The 17,260-nt window shown below is 43.3% G+C and overlaps 2 protein-coding genes across 2 annotated transcripts; one reads left to right on the top strand and one right to left on the bottom strand.

The window, feature by feature from the left end:
- Positions 1-2,577: 2,577 nt before the first annotated feature.
- lyar (Ly1 antibody reactive homolog (mouse)) lies at positions 2,578-9,535 on the bottom strand. Its single transcript, XM_083770822.1, has 8 exons — positions 9,084-9,535; positions 8,814-8,928; positions 7,151-7,258; positions 6,488-6,571; positions 5,431-5,788; positions 4,900-4,956; positions 4,430-4,515; positions 2,578-3,213 (listed from the first exon to the last, which is right to left on the bottom strand). Exons 1-8 carry the CDS (start codon positions 9,203-9,205, stop codon positions 3,076-3,078), a joined length of 1,068 nt encoding a protein of 355 aa, XP_083626948.1. The 5' UTR covers positions 9,206-9,535; the 3' UTR covers positions 2,578-3,075.
- Positions 9,536-9,809: 274 nt separating this feature from the next.
- On the top strand, positions 9,810-16,371 carry zbtb49 (zinc finger and BTB domain containing 49). The gene is made up of 9 exons (XM_083770800.1): positions 9,810-9,835; positions 10,727-10,924; positions 11,324-12,197; positions 12,502-12,868; positions 13,210-13,256; positions 13,525-13,598; positions 13,684-13,766; positions 14,060-14,221; positions 14,848-16,371. The coding sequence occupies exons 2-9, from the start codon at positions 10,773-10,775 to the stop codon at positions 15,555-15,557; spliced, it is 2,469 nt and encodes an 822-aa protein (XP_083626926.1). The 5' UTR covers positions 9,810-9,835; positions 10,727-10,772; the 3' UTR covers positions 15,558-16,371.
- The last annotated feature ends 889 nt before the right edge of the window (positions 16,372-17,260 follow it).

The raw sequence follows: 17,260 nt of genomic DNA, 5'->3' as shown, positions 1-17,260 counted from the left end.
CAGAGCGCGGTGGCAACAAGAAAAGGGAAGGGACCCCCCCCTTACAAACTTCGTAAGAAGATTTGTGAACATGGTCGATGTAGCCAAGTTCAAGTGGTTGAAGTGAATTTTATGCAAAATCAACTATTTATTTTATGGGGACCCCCTGGAATCCCTATTAAGGACCCCTGGGGGTACCCATCAGACCCCACTTTGAGAACCAGTGCAATAAACTACTACAAAAGAAACAATAAAAAAGGCAAGAATCACATTGCAAGGATCTTTCCTCTGTTTGTGTGCATAAATCTTTGAACAAAATATTTTTGAGATGGGGGTCGGTGGCCAAATAGGCCTATATATAATTTTGGGGTCCTTGACATGAAAAAGTTTGAGAACCACTGATATAGCGACATATGTTTTTCAGAAAACTGTTAGTAGTGTCTCATTTTGAACTGTATAATATGCAACTGTTGGCAATACACTACAGAAACCGTAGTGATTTTGCCCAGGCTACATTGGAGGCAGACAGGTCATGGAAAAGTAGAAAAATGGATCATCGTGCCCAATAATTAGTTTCTACTACTTTGACTTTCATATTCTGCACACAACATAGGAAATTTCTATTATATTATTTGCAAATCAAACACATTGATATTTTTATTAGCCTATATGTATTAGCTGATAATATACCTTGTGCTATTCGTGATCAAGGGGTTTCTTGATTCATTTTCCAATTCTCTCACTCTCAATGTATTATTTGTGACATGTGTCCTAGACTACTTCTTTTTTTGAGTGGTGCAACCACTCCCTTACGGAGCTATGTGTGTGGCTGGGTAGCTGGATGGGTGGGTGCGTCTGAGCACGAAAACAGATTGTTTTTCACCACATGTGCGCAACCTAACACAAACACAAACACACACACGCACATATTAACTGTATATATGGTGATTTCGGGTGTGCAAGTACATTACAGTAGTGACAGTACAGTACACAGAGTTGCACCACTCACTTCACACAGGTGTGATTTTATTTAGTACTATTTGACCTGACTTATAATCAAAAAATGTTGATTTGCTCTTTATTAATGACTTCTGTATAATAGCTATACATTGAACTCTACATTAGACTTTAACTGACATGCTACCATTTATTGCAGCAGCTAGCTAATAAGTCTGTTACTCATGCATAGTAGTAGGAATAGAAATGTTAACCGGTGTTCCCCTTAACCATGGAAGCACAATCAACATGACAAGGAGGATAAAGTATGCATAGCTGCACGTTAAATGAGCTGTTAAGACAGTAGATAATACAGTATATTGGGTGCGCGCACACTTCTAACCTCTCGTCTCAACATGCAACGACCAATTGCCTGCTATTGTGGTCAAAGGTACGGCCCGTGCTACCATATGTTTTTGTTAGGAAACTGTGGGGTCTGGACATGGACACAAACAAAGAATGAAGTATCTTGAGGGCTTCTGTGGGGCCAAAAAAAAAACACAATTTTAATACTAGCAAACCTGACTAAACAGCTACACTAATACCAAAAGTATGTAATATTCAATTACAGGTAAGCAGTGTGTGATGAATGAGGATCAGTGTTAAACCATCTGGGATTAGCAGAGCTTCATAAAGCTGGAGCAGATTTCCTCCCCGTTACTCCGTGTGCGCGTGTTTGTGCGACGTGCGTGTGTATGACCGTGTCTTGTGTGTTGTTGAGCAAAGAGGCTGCTCATTCTAGCGGTAGGAAAAAAATCAGACAGCATTAAAACTTCACCTGAGGCTGACACCAAAACGTTCCTGCTTCTATGGCGCTTCTGTGTCCCCGGCCAAGTGAGCCCCGTTCGGGGTGCCGAGGAATGTGCATTAGCCCCGTCCCGCGTGAGAGTCAAATTCACCTCAGGTGCACCTCTCCCCCGACCCTTCCCCCCGTATCCAACATCCAATCCCACAGATAAGGTGCCGTTTCCCAGCCACTGTGGGGCTTGGAATGTGAAAGAGAACCACTGTCCACCGACAATTGACATATTATCCGCATAAAGTGACACATCCTACTGCAATTTGTGCACGCGGATGCGGTCCACTGCAACCAGTGCTAAGGGACGTATCACGACAATTGTGGCCAAAATAATAGCGATTAATGATCGCTATCATATAAAATATCCTTAAAGCGCCACTGTTGTTAACCACTTGCACCCAAGCTCACAAAAAGTGGTCCAGTACAGAGCCAACTCCCAGTGTATGACAGACAAGCATTGCAGCACAAAATATATTCATAGGTCTAAAAGTGGTACCGTGTTCCCATGAAGAATTTAGTCCTTTCACAATTTACCAAACATCTTCTGCAACTAATGCAGAACATTTTGCAGCCATCAGCCGTTTGAAACATTAGAAATTATTCCAATGTGGGCAACATTGATTAAAAACATACCGTATACTGGTAGTTCAACTATTAAAGTTTTTATTATCTATTCTTGGCCTCTGAAAATGTTTGTTTTCAGAGACATGTTCATTGTATTCAAAGAAAGAACCTTTGTAAAATCCTTGCTTTCAGTAACCGTTTTAAAATATAACATAACATACAAGACACAATTTGGGGAGATTATTTAATAATCAACATAATGTCATCAAAAAACATTATCAAGAAGATTATACACATGCATATGACTTTTTGCTTTACATTAAAATCTAGGCCTTGTCCCACCGCTGTGGAGACTGGATTTGGTCCGGCGCTCTTAGGACACTATTGGCTGTGTGGGAAGCCAGCAGTGGATGACGGTCTGTCGCCACACTCTCAACCCCTACAAGTTGGTCTGTTCAGCAGTGAAAGGAACTGGGAGGGATAGCATGTTGCTGCGTGCGCCTTACACCCTCCCAGTTAAAAAGAAGCAGATAGCTATTCCAAGATTCCGAGATTGTCTACACACACTCTCCTGAACAAGCAGTAGGGGTTGGCAGTGACAGGGACTATTATACACATGGGGAAAGAACTTGTCATCGTGAACATGAAAAAGATCATGATAAAAGGGGGGGGGGGGGGGGAACTCTAGCCTCGGCAAAACATGGCCTTTGTGAAAAGTGTGAAGAGAGATAGAAAGTCTACTTTACAAGTCTGACTTTGTCTTTTAGAACCTTAAACTTAGGATTGCCATTGATCTTTTTGTTGAAAAGTGCCAGCAGGTCCTCCTCTGATTTGAAGTTTCTTTCACCACTGAATGAGTAGTAAGCTGCCAAAACCTGGGAAAGGGGAACACAGAGCGCACAGTGTTTTAGTAAGAGAGTGGCCCAACATCAAAACATGGCTTAATGTACTCCCATCCCACATAACAATGCTTTTATAAATTGAAATCAAATCCAATGCTTGACTGCCAAGCATGCATTATTGCATCCTATAGTCTTTTCAGTGGTTTACAATTACAATTAATGGGTTAATTTGTTTACCAGCATCGGTGCACATTAATCAATGAAATGCACTAAAAGCAAATTAGCGATCAAAACATGACATCATAGAAATTCATAAGAATAAGAATAATCCCATGGGTCTGCAACAGGGGGTCTGGGGTCCCTAGGGGGTTGTCAGAGTTACTACTATTTTCCCCATCTTTGTGTGATAGGAATGTTTTTGTTCCAACATTTAAAGGACTACTTAGTTTTTTTTTCCAACCAAGGTTATTAGAGAAAGTAAAAGATGAGTGTTATTTTTTGGGGGGGGGTCTTGTCACAGCAGGGGCATGACCATTTGCTATGCACAGAGCTCTTCATAGGACTTAAGACCACTCGGAAGGTGGTGGTGAGCCCACCACAAGGAGCTCTCCCATGTCTCTGCAGGACATTTACCAGAGCAGGCGCTTGTTGAGCAGGGCAACAAGGATTATGAGGGACAAATATCACCCTAGTAACGAACTGTTTGTGATGAAGCCAAATGGGGAAACGCCCGAGATGCCTTAACCCATTTAGACCTGAGGCCGATTAAAATAAAGGCTTCTAAATCCAACATTTTCTGAAAAACCTGTTTCCATGTCAGTGGTTCTCAAACTATTTCATGTCATGGACCCCCAGAATTATATGTAATTGGCTCACCGACCGACATCTGAAAATATGTTGTTCCAGGGACCCCCAGATGCAAATATGAGTTAAAAACGTTCGCTCTGAAAGAATATATTTATTCAAAGATTTGAGCCACATTTTCACGATTAAAAAGAAATAGCAGATCTACAAGCTAGATGTGCACCTTACTTACACAGTTAGATATGAATATTGAATATCACCTGCACACGTATGGAACTGCTGCACATTGATGAGCTAATTTGAAAATATTAGTATATATTTTTTAAATTATTAATTTATATTACTATTGTCTAGTCTAGTCCCAACATTTCGTTGCTTGTACTTGTGTAAGTTACATTGTTGGCTCTTGATCTAATTAGTACGTAGTTCAACCAGAAAGCCTTACCTTCTTCCTGACTTTCTTCACTGAGAGTCCTTCATCAGGTGCTTGCCTCAGGACTGCCTTGATTGTTCCCTTCCAGTTGAATTTGCCTGCATGTCAAGACATAAAACAGAATCAACCACCAAGATAAAGACCACAAAAGCTGCAGGTCACCTCCTATTGACACCAGGCGAAAGAGACAACACTGCCCCCTTGTGGTTTTATATTTCAAATACCTTCGTTTTTATCCTCTGTCTAAACTAGTGGTCCTCAAAGTGGTGTCCAGGGACCCCCAGGGGTTTATTAAGGGGGTTCCAAATGAACCCTTACAGGTCTGTAACTCTTGAATGTACAAAAAGAACCAAATTGACTCAACCAAATTAATTTGGTTCCATTTGTACACTTTGTTATGCAGATCTTTAAAAGGGTTGAGAAGTACTGACCTAAACCCATCCAATGAAAAGGTGGTGTGCATTTCATGAGGACTGTAGTACCTTTAGAGGCTGTTTGTTCCTTTGCTACCTCGGCTTCCTCCTCAGCCCTTTGGTCAACTGGAAGAAACAGGAATGAGGATTTTCAGTCAAAGAAAAACAGGAGTAGAGAGCATATGAAACCAGTAAATATTGAAGAAACAGGCCAGCCATCTGTGAATGTATTTGTTTTTTCTTGCACATACGTACACGGGGCTATGAGTGTGTATGATAATAATGACATTATTATTATTATTAAGACCCATTTCAGCGCAGGTGGGAGCAATAGGGGTAAGTGACAGTGACTCAGGGACTTGAAGAAGAAGGCAAAAGCAAGCACTCGGTTGAGTATTTCCACGTCATAATGTCACGGGTGTACGGTTCTGGAAGATACAGTCTATACTATAGAAAATAATACCAGCACTCACATAGTATACCTCTCTCGGTTGTGAGATTGAGATACGGACATAAAACATACCAGAATTGTATCTATAAAATCAGATATACTGCACAACACCAGAATTGCACATCTACAGTAAGTATGGACGCACAAACCTTGCTCCACCTCCTTCTTGCTTTTCTTCCTCTTCTTTGCAGACGTCTCCTCTTCAGCGGAGTGTCCGTTGAGCTCCTCCTCGTCCTCCTCACAGCTCCTCTTCCTCTTGCTTTTTTTTGCACATGCCTGCTCTCCTTCCTCCATCGCCTCCTCCTCCGCTGTGCCGTTCCCAGCCCTGTTTTTGGTCTTTTTGCCGCCCTTCATCTGACGCACCTCCTTGCGTTCCCGCTTGTTCAGCTTCTTCTTGGCAGCAGCCGGCTCTTCTGCCGTGCCGTTCTGCTGCTGGCTTCCATTGGTCTGGTCCGGGGCTTCAGCAGGTGCCTGCGTCGTTTCACACGGCTTGGGGGCTTCTGGAGCCTGTTGGAATAATAATAATCAAGCTGTTAACAACCTGTTAAATCCTGAGGCCAATTCTGAATCCTATCAGTATTCCGAAAAACATGAAGCATAAAATAAATATACATTATTATATTTATATTGAACTCATTGCTGGTGAAAGTACAGTAGATGGTAAGCCCCCCTTCCCCACTAACATCTGATGGCCTTAAAGAGACAGACGGGCAGATTGGCTGCTGTGAGTACAAAGCCATTGATGGTCACATTATTATTGTGTGACCAATATTGGTGAAAATAAATAATCAGAACTATTTTGAGACAGAGACTGAATCGATAGATACCGATATGGCATTGTTATGGCCGATTTCGATAGGATACCAATCATATTAAGCATCTCTATGGGTTATGTATAAAAATGATCAAGTAGGGCTGGGCAATTTAACTGAAAATATATCGAAATCTAGAGGCAACAACTGACTTAATCTCATTCATGTAGGTTCACTATTATATTTTTGTAACACTTGTTCATTAATCATAATTGATACGAAAGTTTGAAATAATTGTGATTTTGTATAAAGTCATATTGCCCAGATTAAAGTTCACTGACTTGTCAGAGCAGACTGGACTTTCAGTCAAAAATCTCTTTTATAACAATAAAATCATTACACCCTTGGCTATTAGACGCAAACACAATATTGACACACTGATAAAGTAGCTTACATTGCTGATTGCTGCTGAGAAGATATCCCATACTTGGTCGTGTAGTTTTCGATCCAGTATCTTCAGACTGTTCTTCATCCAGTTCTGGAGAAAAGTTGTGTGGGAATAATGGGAGTGAAAAACATGTATCATTAGTATGATGTCACCAAGACTGAGGCAGTGCTGTCCTGAGTGAGGGGTCTTCAGGCAAAGGAACCCTTAGCTGAGAGAGATGAAGCAGGAACCCCCACTACATAGTGTATACAATTATGTTACAGTTACAGATTAAGGTTTTTCAAAGATTCAGTGTAGATAGCTTCATAGACTTGTTTGACGACAGCACTGTCAGCGGTATTAATGTGTATTTTCAAACATTTAACCATGTAAACCGTGAACGCTTAGTAAATGTAGTAGACCTTAGTAAACATTTTACTTACTCTGCTTTTCCCCCCCACTCTACACCAAACCTCTTTGCCAAAGAATTGCCGATCTACAAGCTTTCAACCCCCCCGTGCTGCTATGTTTGGGGGGCTAACGTTTGGCATAAGTTCTCCTCAGAATATTGATGATGTAGTTAACACAAAAGATGTGGCAGCCCCAACTCTGAGGTCCCCCTAGGGGTCCCTGTTGAAGACCCCTGCTGCAAACAAATCACAAATGCAAGACTTCCAAGTAAATACGGACCTGAAACTTGAGCTTCTTTCGTGGGACGTTATCATACGAGCCGACCTGGTTGAGGATGTCTTTCAGCTTAGCACTGATTCCCGGTGTGTTCATGGCACTGTGGATCCTCTGTCAAGGAAGAGCCAGTTAATCAGTGCGACACACATTCCCGACATAGACACAATTATAAGCATCTCTGGACTGTTAATGTTGCCTAATACATTTTAGCTATCAGGTCAAAACATACTTTGGTCGGTTTTAGGTCAGTCATTTTCATTGCCATGAACTGCAATCTTTAGCAAATCAGTCAAAACATGTGGTACTTTCCACCACTGTATGAAATGAATTGTTTATACAGAAAAATAACACCCATAGTTGTGGGAGGGAAAGGTGATTAATCACAGTGAATCCTCAGTGTTATCCTCTGAGACAAATGTAATCAAATGGGTGGCCCCTCTCGGAACCCTCCGTAAAGCTTTTCTGAAATTCGGACTTTACTTTACGTAGGGTCCCTTAGCCGCAATTTGCAACTCTAGATTTTTTTATAATGGGATGAATCTAGAGTTGCAACAAGCTCCATCCACTTCCTATTCATCATTTTTGGTTTGTGATCTGCTTGTCTTAAATGACGTTAAACTCACCAACATTGCAGCTGCAGTCCAAGCTTGAATTATCCTCTTTCAATCTGCCGAGCTTGTTTTTCATAAAAATCCACCGTAGAGATGTTATGAGCTACTTTCTGTCAAGACATCCTCTGCAAATGATTATTTGTGTTGCAGTTTGGAAGCACTCGTTTCTGTTAACAGGTCACGCTGCTGCCTCCTGCATTATGTGCAAATTCGAAACAGGTTGAACGCAGGGCCGTTCAGTGACGTACGACGAGTGCTTCCAAACTCCAGCACTTAGAAAAATAATCACTTGCAGAGGATGTCTTGACAGAAAGTAGCTCATAACATCTCTACGGTGGATTTTTATGAAAAACAAGCTCGGCAGATTGAAAGAGGATAATTCAAGCTTGGACTACAGCTGCAATGTTGGTGAGTTTAACGTCGTTTAAGACAAGCAGATCGCAAACCAAAAATGATGAATAGGAAGTGGATGGAGCTTGTTGCAACTCTAGATTCAACCCATTGTAAAGAAATCTAGAGTTGCAAATTGCGGCTAAGGGTCCCTGTGCATTTCTTCCACGCGCTATGGTAGGTACCGCCTCCTGCACCGAGAGTGGCTAGCTGAGACAGAGCAGATAAGAGGCAGGAACGTAGGGACTCGCAGCTAGCCACTCTCGGTGCGGGAGGCGGTACAATGAGAAGTCAATAAGGAAGTCAAGGAAGTGAGGAAGAGAGAAGCCAAAACGGTCAAACAAAGAAATATATATAAAAATACTTAACGGCATCTCCTATAGCAGTTTTATGCATCTTTTGAAACATCTCACCACCACCACCAGGCCGCAGCATGACCTGTACGGAGGGTATGTACATCTGCCTACCATAGCGCATGGAAGAAAAGTCTGAATTTCAGAAAAGCTTTAAGGAGGGTTCCGAGAGGGGCTACCAAATGGGTTGATTTGGTTCCATTTGTACTTGCCACTCATGTTAGCATAACATTGAGGATTTCAGGGCAGATAAAGAATTTTCTCACACACACACACACACACACACACACACACACACACGCTTCTCTCTACCTCGATCCATTGCTGCTGCTTCACTTCTCCTTTGTTAGCCTTGGCCGCGTAGCCTTTACCTCCATACTTCTGATCTTCACTGATACATTTGACATGATTCCTGTAGTCATCTCCACTATTTTGTAAGAAACAACAAGGGTTCACTTGAAGAAAATACTAAATAAATAAATAAGCAGATGGAATGCAAGCACAGCAAACATTTACACGTCAAAAACATGCAAGAATAAATGAATAATAACACAGTGACATCATGTCAAACTTAAAATGTACCAGAAGTCTTTCCCGCAGTCTATGCAGGACAGGACCTGGCAACCCCGACACATGTTCACATGCTTCTCCACCTGGGCTTTCTTCAGGGACTCTCCACACGCGTTGCACGTGAAGAACACCATGTTGGAACTGATTCAACACTATCTATGTAATTATATATATCTATGTATTTACTAGACAATGCTCAAAATAAACTGGGTCTCATAAGACTACAGACATATCCAAACACGACACATCATCAACTTCCTGCCCTGAGAGAGTCCATGTGTTGTTCAAACACAGCCGCCCGCGTTGTTTTAGCCAGTTAGCAGTTGATTTGTGGGATCAAAGCTGCCGAGAAAACAGCAGTTAGTAAATGATTAGTTGTTTTAAAATCCAAACGGTGGTTGTGTTGATAAATGAGTGCCACAGCTCACTCACTGCCTGCATGCGCAACTTTTCAAAACACACGAGACACGGTAGCTAGCTGCGTGTTTTCCGTTCCGTGCGGAAACAGCAACACTATAAATGTGAGTTCCGACCACAATGAGTTCCCCCATTAAATGATTAGCCTAAACTGCGATTATTTAAATTGTTTATGGCACTGTTCATTTTTGTATTCATTCGTCCTTTGCATTCTCGTAGTTTTATTCTTAAGGCATATTACGGTATGTTATGTCAGTTAAATAATTATGTTGGTGTTACATGTTTTGGTCGCTGCACCAGGAAGTGAGGTCATTATAATTTGTTGATTCGAAAAGCCCAAATAAAAGGTCAGATATCTATCGCTTAGGAGTGTTTTCTGTGCAAATACCTTGTTTGATGTGCATATGTTTTTATCGATCATCGCTGTATATTGTTTTTATTGCGTGACCGTTGGTTTAAAATGTGTAATAGCTCGATGTAAACACCATAGACTGTAATGTAAGATGTAAACATGTCCTGGCTGCTACATTAGTGTAGCTTTTTGCTGCACAGTGCACACATTCTGTCATGGTTGGACTGTCTATCATACGTGTATTTTATCGATTTTTATATTTGCATATCTTATGTTCTGATGAATTGAAAAAAGTGGACCCTGTTGTAAACAAGTGTTTATCATTTTATCAGTGTGTCGTCCACAGTAACAGTCTTTGTATTGAGTTGTGCTTTCATGTGAATTTGAAATGTACCCATTCTGCAGACTGTTCATAAATATATCAATCAATCAATGTGAATATCAAAATCCATACTGCCTGGTGTCTTTATTTGCTATTTCTGACATGTGTACTAAAGTTATCAGTCATAGGATTAACGAGTATTAGAGAATGGGTCCGAACTAGCAATAGAATATAAGAATTGATGTATTGATTGAGAAGAATTATGTCCTGATGAGCGCACATGGTTCGCTGTGCTCACCTAAATCAGTGGTGTCTTAATTTTAAATGCTGTTTTGCTTGATTGATTGAATACTTTATTCACAGTTTGCAGTAAAAGCACAGGAAATTATGACTTGTTACACATGAGAACAATACAGTTACCACTTGCGGAGGCTCATGTAGTTGCTCTACCAGAGCTCGGAAGTCTGTCTGGTTGAAAGTTTGCTGCATGTATCATGTCCTTGTAGTTGCTGGTTGCCTTGTCTGGTGGTGGCTGCAGTAATGTGATGTATCATTTCCCTGTAGTTGCTGGTTGCCTGGTGGTGGCTGCAGTGATGTGATGTGAGCGACCATGGAGGCATTGTCCAGCCACAGCTCCTACCTTCTGCAGCAGCTGCAGGAGCAGAGGATCCAGGGCCTGCTGTGTGACTGCATGCTGGTGGTCAAAGGGGTCTGCTTCAAAGCCCACAAGAACGTCCTGGCTGCTTTCAGCAGCTATTTCAGGTGCGTTAAGGCTCACGTATACTCATGTTTTTAGGTGATAAACTACTCACCGCGGTGGTTAAGAAAACTACAACATGATGTCGTCACTGAGCCACGGTGATAAGCGACTCACCGGCACTCACCCCAGCACATCTCTCTGTTTTTACTAACCACTGTGCCGGTTAGGTTATCACCTAAATACTGGAGTATGCGTCCGTCCGTCCCCCGTCCGTCCGTCCGTCCGTCCGTCCGTCCGTCCGTCCCGTCCCCACACACACACACACACACAATCATGACCAGCCTCCACAGTATGATTTTTAGTAGGCGGCTGGGAATAGGCCAAAAAAAGGCAAATAACCACAAAAAGCAAAGAAATCACATGAATATTTACACGAGCATAATGTCGGTTTTGCTTCGTAGGTCCTTGTTCCAAAACTCTCCCAGTCAGAAGAACGAAGTGTTCAACCTGGTTATTCAGGATGTCGGCGGGATCGGCCAAGTACTGGATTACATGTACACGTCCCACCTGGACGTCAACCAAGACAACGTACAAGCGCTCCTGGACATCGCACAGTGCTTACAGGTCCCCAACATCCAGAACATGTGCAATGCCTTTCTCAAACCCTGTCCGCCGCCGGCGGACACCACGTCTTTCTCCCTGTCAGGTGCCCTGACCTCAGAGCACGAGTGCCTCCTGGACAGCGGTAGTCTTCCTCACGACATGGACCTCCACTGCCCTTCTTCATCCGAAGCCCCGAGGCCGAGCTTCAACGCTGACCTGGACCACGCCAAGAAGCTGTCCGCCTCGGTGGCTCACAGCGGCGCAAACTGTGACATCGTCGACAAGCAGCTCGCCCACAGCTACAAGCTGCGGAACTTCTACAGCAAGCAGTACTTCAAACAGAGCGCGGTGGAGACCAGCAACGCGGCCTCAAACCAAGGCCCGAGCCCTTTGGTCATGGTGGACGAACAACAGTATCAGTCCGTGGTGGGGAGCCAAGCACAACACAGCCACCCTACTGCTTCTACAGGAAGCACTGGTCAGCCAAACCCTCCCTACACTTCTACGCCAGTTGAAAAGACCTCCGGCCTCTCGTTACCGCCGCCGGAGGAAAGTTTGACCGCTCCCAACGCCGACCCGGCAGACTCCAGCCTCAATAGGTCCCCCATGCGCCCAAAGAAGACGGTGTATTTGAAAAAGTACAACTACCTACGCTCCCAGAAGACCTTGGAGGAGATGTGTGCCGAGCCAATCATCGAGCCAGTCCTCGCTGGTCCCAAAGAGTGTCCCCAAGTAGGCCTGTCACACTTATTAAATAATCAATTATTTGAGATATTCACAATTGCAACATCAATGTTCATATATTTTCAAACCTTTTCCAAAAATAGCAGAAAATGCAGATCAGCTATTTCCGCTATTTATTTTTAAAGTATACAATTAATGCCAGCAATGTTTGATTTACAAGCCTAAAGGGACAATCAGATTTCTTTTTTATTCACAAGTTCCGATGCCAAAAACACAATTACCGTAAATCGTTAATCGCAATTATTTGTGTGAAGATGACTAATCGTCAACGTGAATCTTGTCATCGTGACAGCCCTACCCCCGAGAACAAACGTCCCCAGTACAACACGAACTTCCAGAAGCTCCAGCCGACGACTGCTGCCTCTCAGAGAGCAGAGACGAACCTCAAGAAGCTCCCGCCACCGACTGCCTCGCAGAGAGCAGAGACCAGGTTCCTCCCGAAACGGCACCTGATGATGCCCAACTACCCAGATATGCAACTCTTCCCACCAGCCCCCCACCTGTGGCTCAAGAGGAACAAGCCCCAAAGATGGTGTCCGTGTCTGGCAGTAGCCCACCACTGCAGCAGACACAAGGGCAAAAGCAGTATTGCTGTGAAGTGTGCGGAAAGATCTTCAAACACCCAAGCAACCTAATGCTGCACAAGCGCATGCATACCGGTGAATTCAACTTTTCATCATCATAAAGCAGTGGTTCTCAACCTTTTCAGGCTGAACTGAACTGGTGACATCCCATAATAATCATATTTGAACTGGGGAGCCCCAACAAATAATCATATTTGAACTGGGGAGCCCCAACAAATAATCATATTTGAACTGGGGAGCCCCAAAAATAATCATATTTGAACTGGGGACCCCAAAAAATAATCATATTTGAACTGGAGGTCCCCACCCACAGGTTGAAAACCACTGTTCAAATGTATACATTCAATGCTTTCATATGAATATAATATTTTTTGTTTGTTTTTAATAGAGAAAATTCTGCGCTCCTTTTTTGTTAGGTGAGAAGCCGTTTCAGTGTAATGTGTGCGGGAAAAACTTTTCGCAGGTACGGTCTAGTGCTCAATTCAGAAAATGCCCAATTTATGCTTTATGGCACACAGTGTGTTACGCATCCAAAGATTGCAGTACTGCAAGCTCACAGCGTGTCGCCTCACGCTGCATTGTGAGCTTGTAGATCTGCTACTACTCTGATGCACAACACTGGAGAACAACCAAGTATAAATCAGGCGTCAGTAAACAAAAAGACTCATTATCATTATTATTCTACTGAAGCTGGCGCTGATGAATTTGATGTGGCTCTGTTGTTTCGACAGGCAGGTAATCTACAGACACATTTGCGGCGACACTCTGGAGAGAAACCATACATCTGTGAGCTATGTGGGAAAAGGTAAACTGTTGTGCGTTGTAATATAAGTCTTCCGTGTTCTCTAATTTGTTGTCAGCTACTCTACTCAAATGTCTTTGATCTCCAGCTTTGCGGCAGCAGGGGATGTTCAGCGTCACATCGTGGTCCACACCGGACAGAAACCACACCTGTGTGACATATGTGGAAGAGGTAGGTAATTGCTCCTCGAGCGCAGACCTGTAATAAAGAGTTGTTGACCAGAAATGATTAAGACCTGACCTAAAAAATATATATTAATATGACCTGGAGTGATTGCCTAGCGGTCGTCCTAAGTGTTGCAACTCTCCAAAACTAATAATAATACTTGATCTCAAGACACATGTATCTGAATAGTATAAGCTCTTGGATGTTACGGATGGAAAATAAAAAGCATTGAGAAGGAAAAAGGAACACATTTAGTCCTGTGTTGATCCACTCAGAATGCTTGTGATGTGTGTGCTCAGGTTTCAGCAATTTCAGCAATCTGAAGGAGCACAAGAAAACTCACACGGCAGACCAGACGTGCACTTGTGACCAGTGTGGAAAGTCCTTCAACATGGAGAAGAAGTTACTGAAGCACAAGGCTCGTCACACTGGGGAGAAAACACACCGCTGTGATACCTGTGGTAGGGAGGAGAACTGTCCTAACAGTTTTCTGAAAGTCATATGTTGCTGATCAAACCTTTTCATGTAAGGACAACCCAGAATTATACGTATTTGGCCGCGGACCCCCATCAACTTATTCTTTTCCAGGGACCCCCTAGAAGCACAGATTTGAGTTAAAAATGTTCACTTTCAAAAGAATATGTATATTCAAAGATTGGTCACAATTATTCACAATTTTTCAAAAATAGCAGATCTAAAAGCATGCATGTCTGCTGCCATCTGACCACTGGCAGCCGGTTTGAATCAATGGAACTAACATAGTATACTTTAGGTTTCTATTTATCGGTGTTGCAAGCTCAAGACAAAATACTGTCATATTTTCTTTTTTACATTTTTATTAATGTTATATTAAAAACAAATCTTAGTGTTTTAGATTCACTTGCAATATCCTCACTCACGGCCCACAGGTTGAGAACCAGTGCTTTATAGTAACACTAACACACTTATGGCTAAAATGATAATCGCAGTTATTATATTAAATATTTAGTTTTGTTTTTTTTGATGATGGAAAACCGTTTTATCGTTTTGTTACTCAATGTACTCAAACGGTATCACAATGACCTCTGTGTGTTGTCACTGTGTTTAGGGAAGTGCTTCATGGACACGGGGGACCTGCGGCGCCACGTGCGTTCGCACACCGGCGAGAGACCCTACCTCTGCAACGCCTGTGGGAAGAGCTTCACCCGCTGCGCGCTGCTGAGGCGGCACAGCAGCACCAACTGCAGGGGCGCTCCAGAGCCCAGCTCTGAGCAGTCCAGCGGCTCAGACGGGGCAGCCTCTTTCCCCAAGCCTCCCGTCGGCCACGGCAGGCCTCCTCCTGCCGGTGAGCAGTCTTTCCCCGCCGTGTTGCCTCAGAAGCCCCCCTCGTCTCCCCCTCTAGCGCAGCCGAAGCACAAAGACACTCCACCTCCTCCTAGCTCGCTCCTCGGCTCGGCGTCTACCTCCAGCTCCCTCCCGGAGCTACGCTCGCTGGTGCCCCAGCATCTTCTGTCCTCCGTCCACCAGGAGAAGTGTCCCAACCCCGGCGCGGCCTCGGAGCCTGGCCTGAAGCCCGCCAAGCCCCACCTAGCTCAGGAGGCGGCGTATGGTCACTACGTGGAGGGCGGGGTGATGGCGGTGGAGATGGCGAGGCCTTACCTCCTTCCGGCGGACAACCACTGCGTGTCCCTCACGGCGACCACCAGTAGGGCCAGTGGTGGCTCCTACAGGGCCGGCGATGGCCAGTTCATCTCCAGTGTGACCCTTTGGGGCCTGGCCATGAAAACTCTGCAGAACGAGAACGACATGGAGCAGTGAGAGGCAACATTATGTTCACATGAGCACAACATCCATGGCCTGATTGTTCAGGCTATACTTGCACTTCTTCCACTAGTATTTCTATAGTACAACCACGGACAGATTACAGACCGGGCCAGTGCCCAGAGGCCCTAGCCTAGGGCAGCCCTAGGCAGCGAGGCTTATAATAATTTACTGAAAATGTATATTTGGTGTTACATTTGGTGATCAAACTTACAGGTCTGTATAACTCTGGTCTGTGTACGAATAGAACCAAATGGACCCTCACGGGTGCAGGTGGTTCCATTTTGTGTACTCTCAGAGTTATGTGGGCCTTGAAATTAAAAGGTTTGAGAACCACTGATCTAGGAATAAATCAAATTTTGTGTTAAAGTTTAGTAAAATAATAATGTAAATAGTACAGTAAGAGTACAAAACATCAACTGAAGAAATCAAAAAATGACTGTAAATTAAATATCATGTGATAAATTACACAGTGAGCTTGAAGATCTTCTATTTTCAGTGAAGTTGTTTAATAGTAGGGCGGAAACAGAAGAGACTAGAGCCCCGAGGGACTCTGCTCAACAACGTGTGGAGTTTAAATTAAGTGGTTAACAATTTTTACGTCTGATTTATTACTTTTGTAGTACAATGGTGTCCTGCTGATAATAGCCAATCTACAAGCTCACAGCCGTGTAGATCTGCTTGCGTATCTTGCCTTGAAAGACATGCCGAGCAATCTTGTCGAAGGACAACCAATCTAGGAAGGAACCCATCGGCAAATAGAATTGCCTCTGGGGGCACCGCCCAATTCTCCGTGTAGATACTAGCCCATTCTGACCGGGCACCCATTTTGGTGTTAGCATCATGTTATGCTTTAGCTATTGAAAAATAGCAGATCTACAAGCTCATATCGCGCCACCGAGTGGCGCGATATGAGCTTGTAGGTCTGCTATTTTTGAATAATCGAAGAACGACTGACATTTTTAGAATCTGATCTCAGGTCAGAATGGGTTCATCAGACCAGTGTGTGTCCAGTGGAAACCTCGTATGAATCTGATCTCAGGTCAGAATGGGCTAGAGACAGGATGTCGGCCCGTTTACTCTCCTTCTGCCCTCCTCTTCCAGTGGTGCTCCTTTGTTTTCATTCCTACTAACTACACGTTGTAATGGGAGTTGCCGACATATTCAGCTGCGGAGCTCTGAATATGTCTTGAGGGGTTAATCAGGAACTAGCAGCTGTTTGCAGTGATCTCAGGTATTTTCAGTTTGTGGACGATGATGCACTACTCTTTATATAACATGACATGCTGATCTATTTTCAAGTTCCATTTCCAATATTTATGTGTAAAATTCAGAAATGCTAAAATAAAATAAAAAATGGCACGTCTTTGTGTTTGTTATTGGCTTTGTAGTGGCTCACTCAGAGAGAATACACGGCCACGACCCTAGCATGTTCTCTTCCGATTATGCTTTGCCATGCAAAACCGAATTCAAATATTGTACCCATTTGTTATTATATATTTACTGTAGGTAGCACAGTGTTTACATAATGCTAGGTTTGTTGTTTACCTGGTTACCTTAGTAACTTGGTTTTCTTTGTTTCTTTCTTCTCTATAATTTGCCTGGTTGTTTGTTGACAGTGATGGAAGAAGTACTCACATTTTTACTTAAAGTATCAGTAATGTAATGTTACAAGTAAAAGTCTGGCATTCCAAATTTAC

Source organism: Protomyctophum parallelum (assembly GCF_964188405.1).
Source record: "Protomyctophum parallelum genome assembly, chromosome: 8".
Taxonomy (NCBI): Eukaryota; Metazoa; Chordata; class Actinopteri; order Myctophiformes; family Myctophidae; genus Protomyctophum; species Protomyctophum parallelum.
Note: the sequence above shows the minus strand (reverse complement) of the source record. Positions and strands in the feature narration are given on the sequence as shown.

What these genes read in the sequence shown, in the direction of transcription:
- lyar (XM_083770822.1), bottom strand. Translation starts at nt 9,205, where the DNA reads ATGGTGTTCTTCACGTGCAACGCGTGTGGAGAGTCCCTGAAGAAAGCC. An exon ending in GAAAGAAGCTCAAGTTTCAG is followed by an intron (nt 6,572 to 7,150) that starts GTCCGTATTTAC and finishes ACTTTTCTCCAG; the next exon opens with AACTGGATGAAGAACAGTCT. An exon ending in TGAAGAAAGTCAGGAAGAAG is followed by an intron (nt 3,214 to 4,429) that starts GTAAGGCTTTCT and finishes CCCCTTTCCCAG; the next exon opens with GTTTTGGCAGCTTACTACTC.
- zbtb49 (XM_083770800.1), top strand. Translation starts at nt 10,773, where the DNA reads ATGGAGGCATTGTCCAGCCACAGCTCCTACCTTCTGCAGCAGCTGCAG. An exon ending in GTGTGACATATGTGGAAGAG is followed by an intron (nt 13,767 to 14,059) that starts GTAGGTAATTGC and finishes GTGTGTGCTCAG; the next exon opens with GTTTCAGCAATTTCAGCAAT. An exon ending in ACACCGCTGTGATACCTGTG is followed by an intron (nt 14,222 to 14,847) that starts GTAGGGAGGAGA and finishes CACTGTGTTTAG; the next exon opens with GGAAGTGCTTCATGGACACG.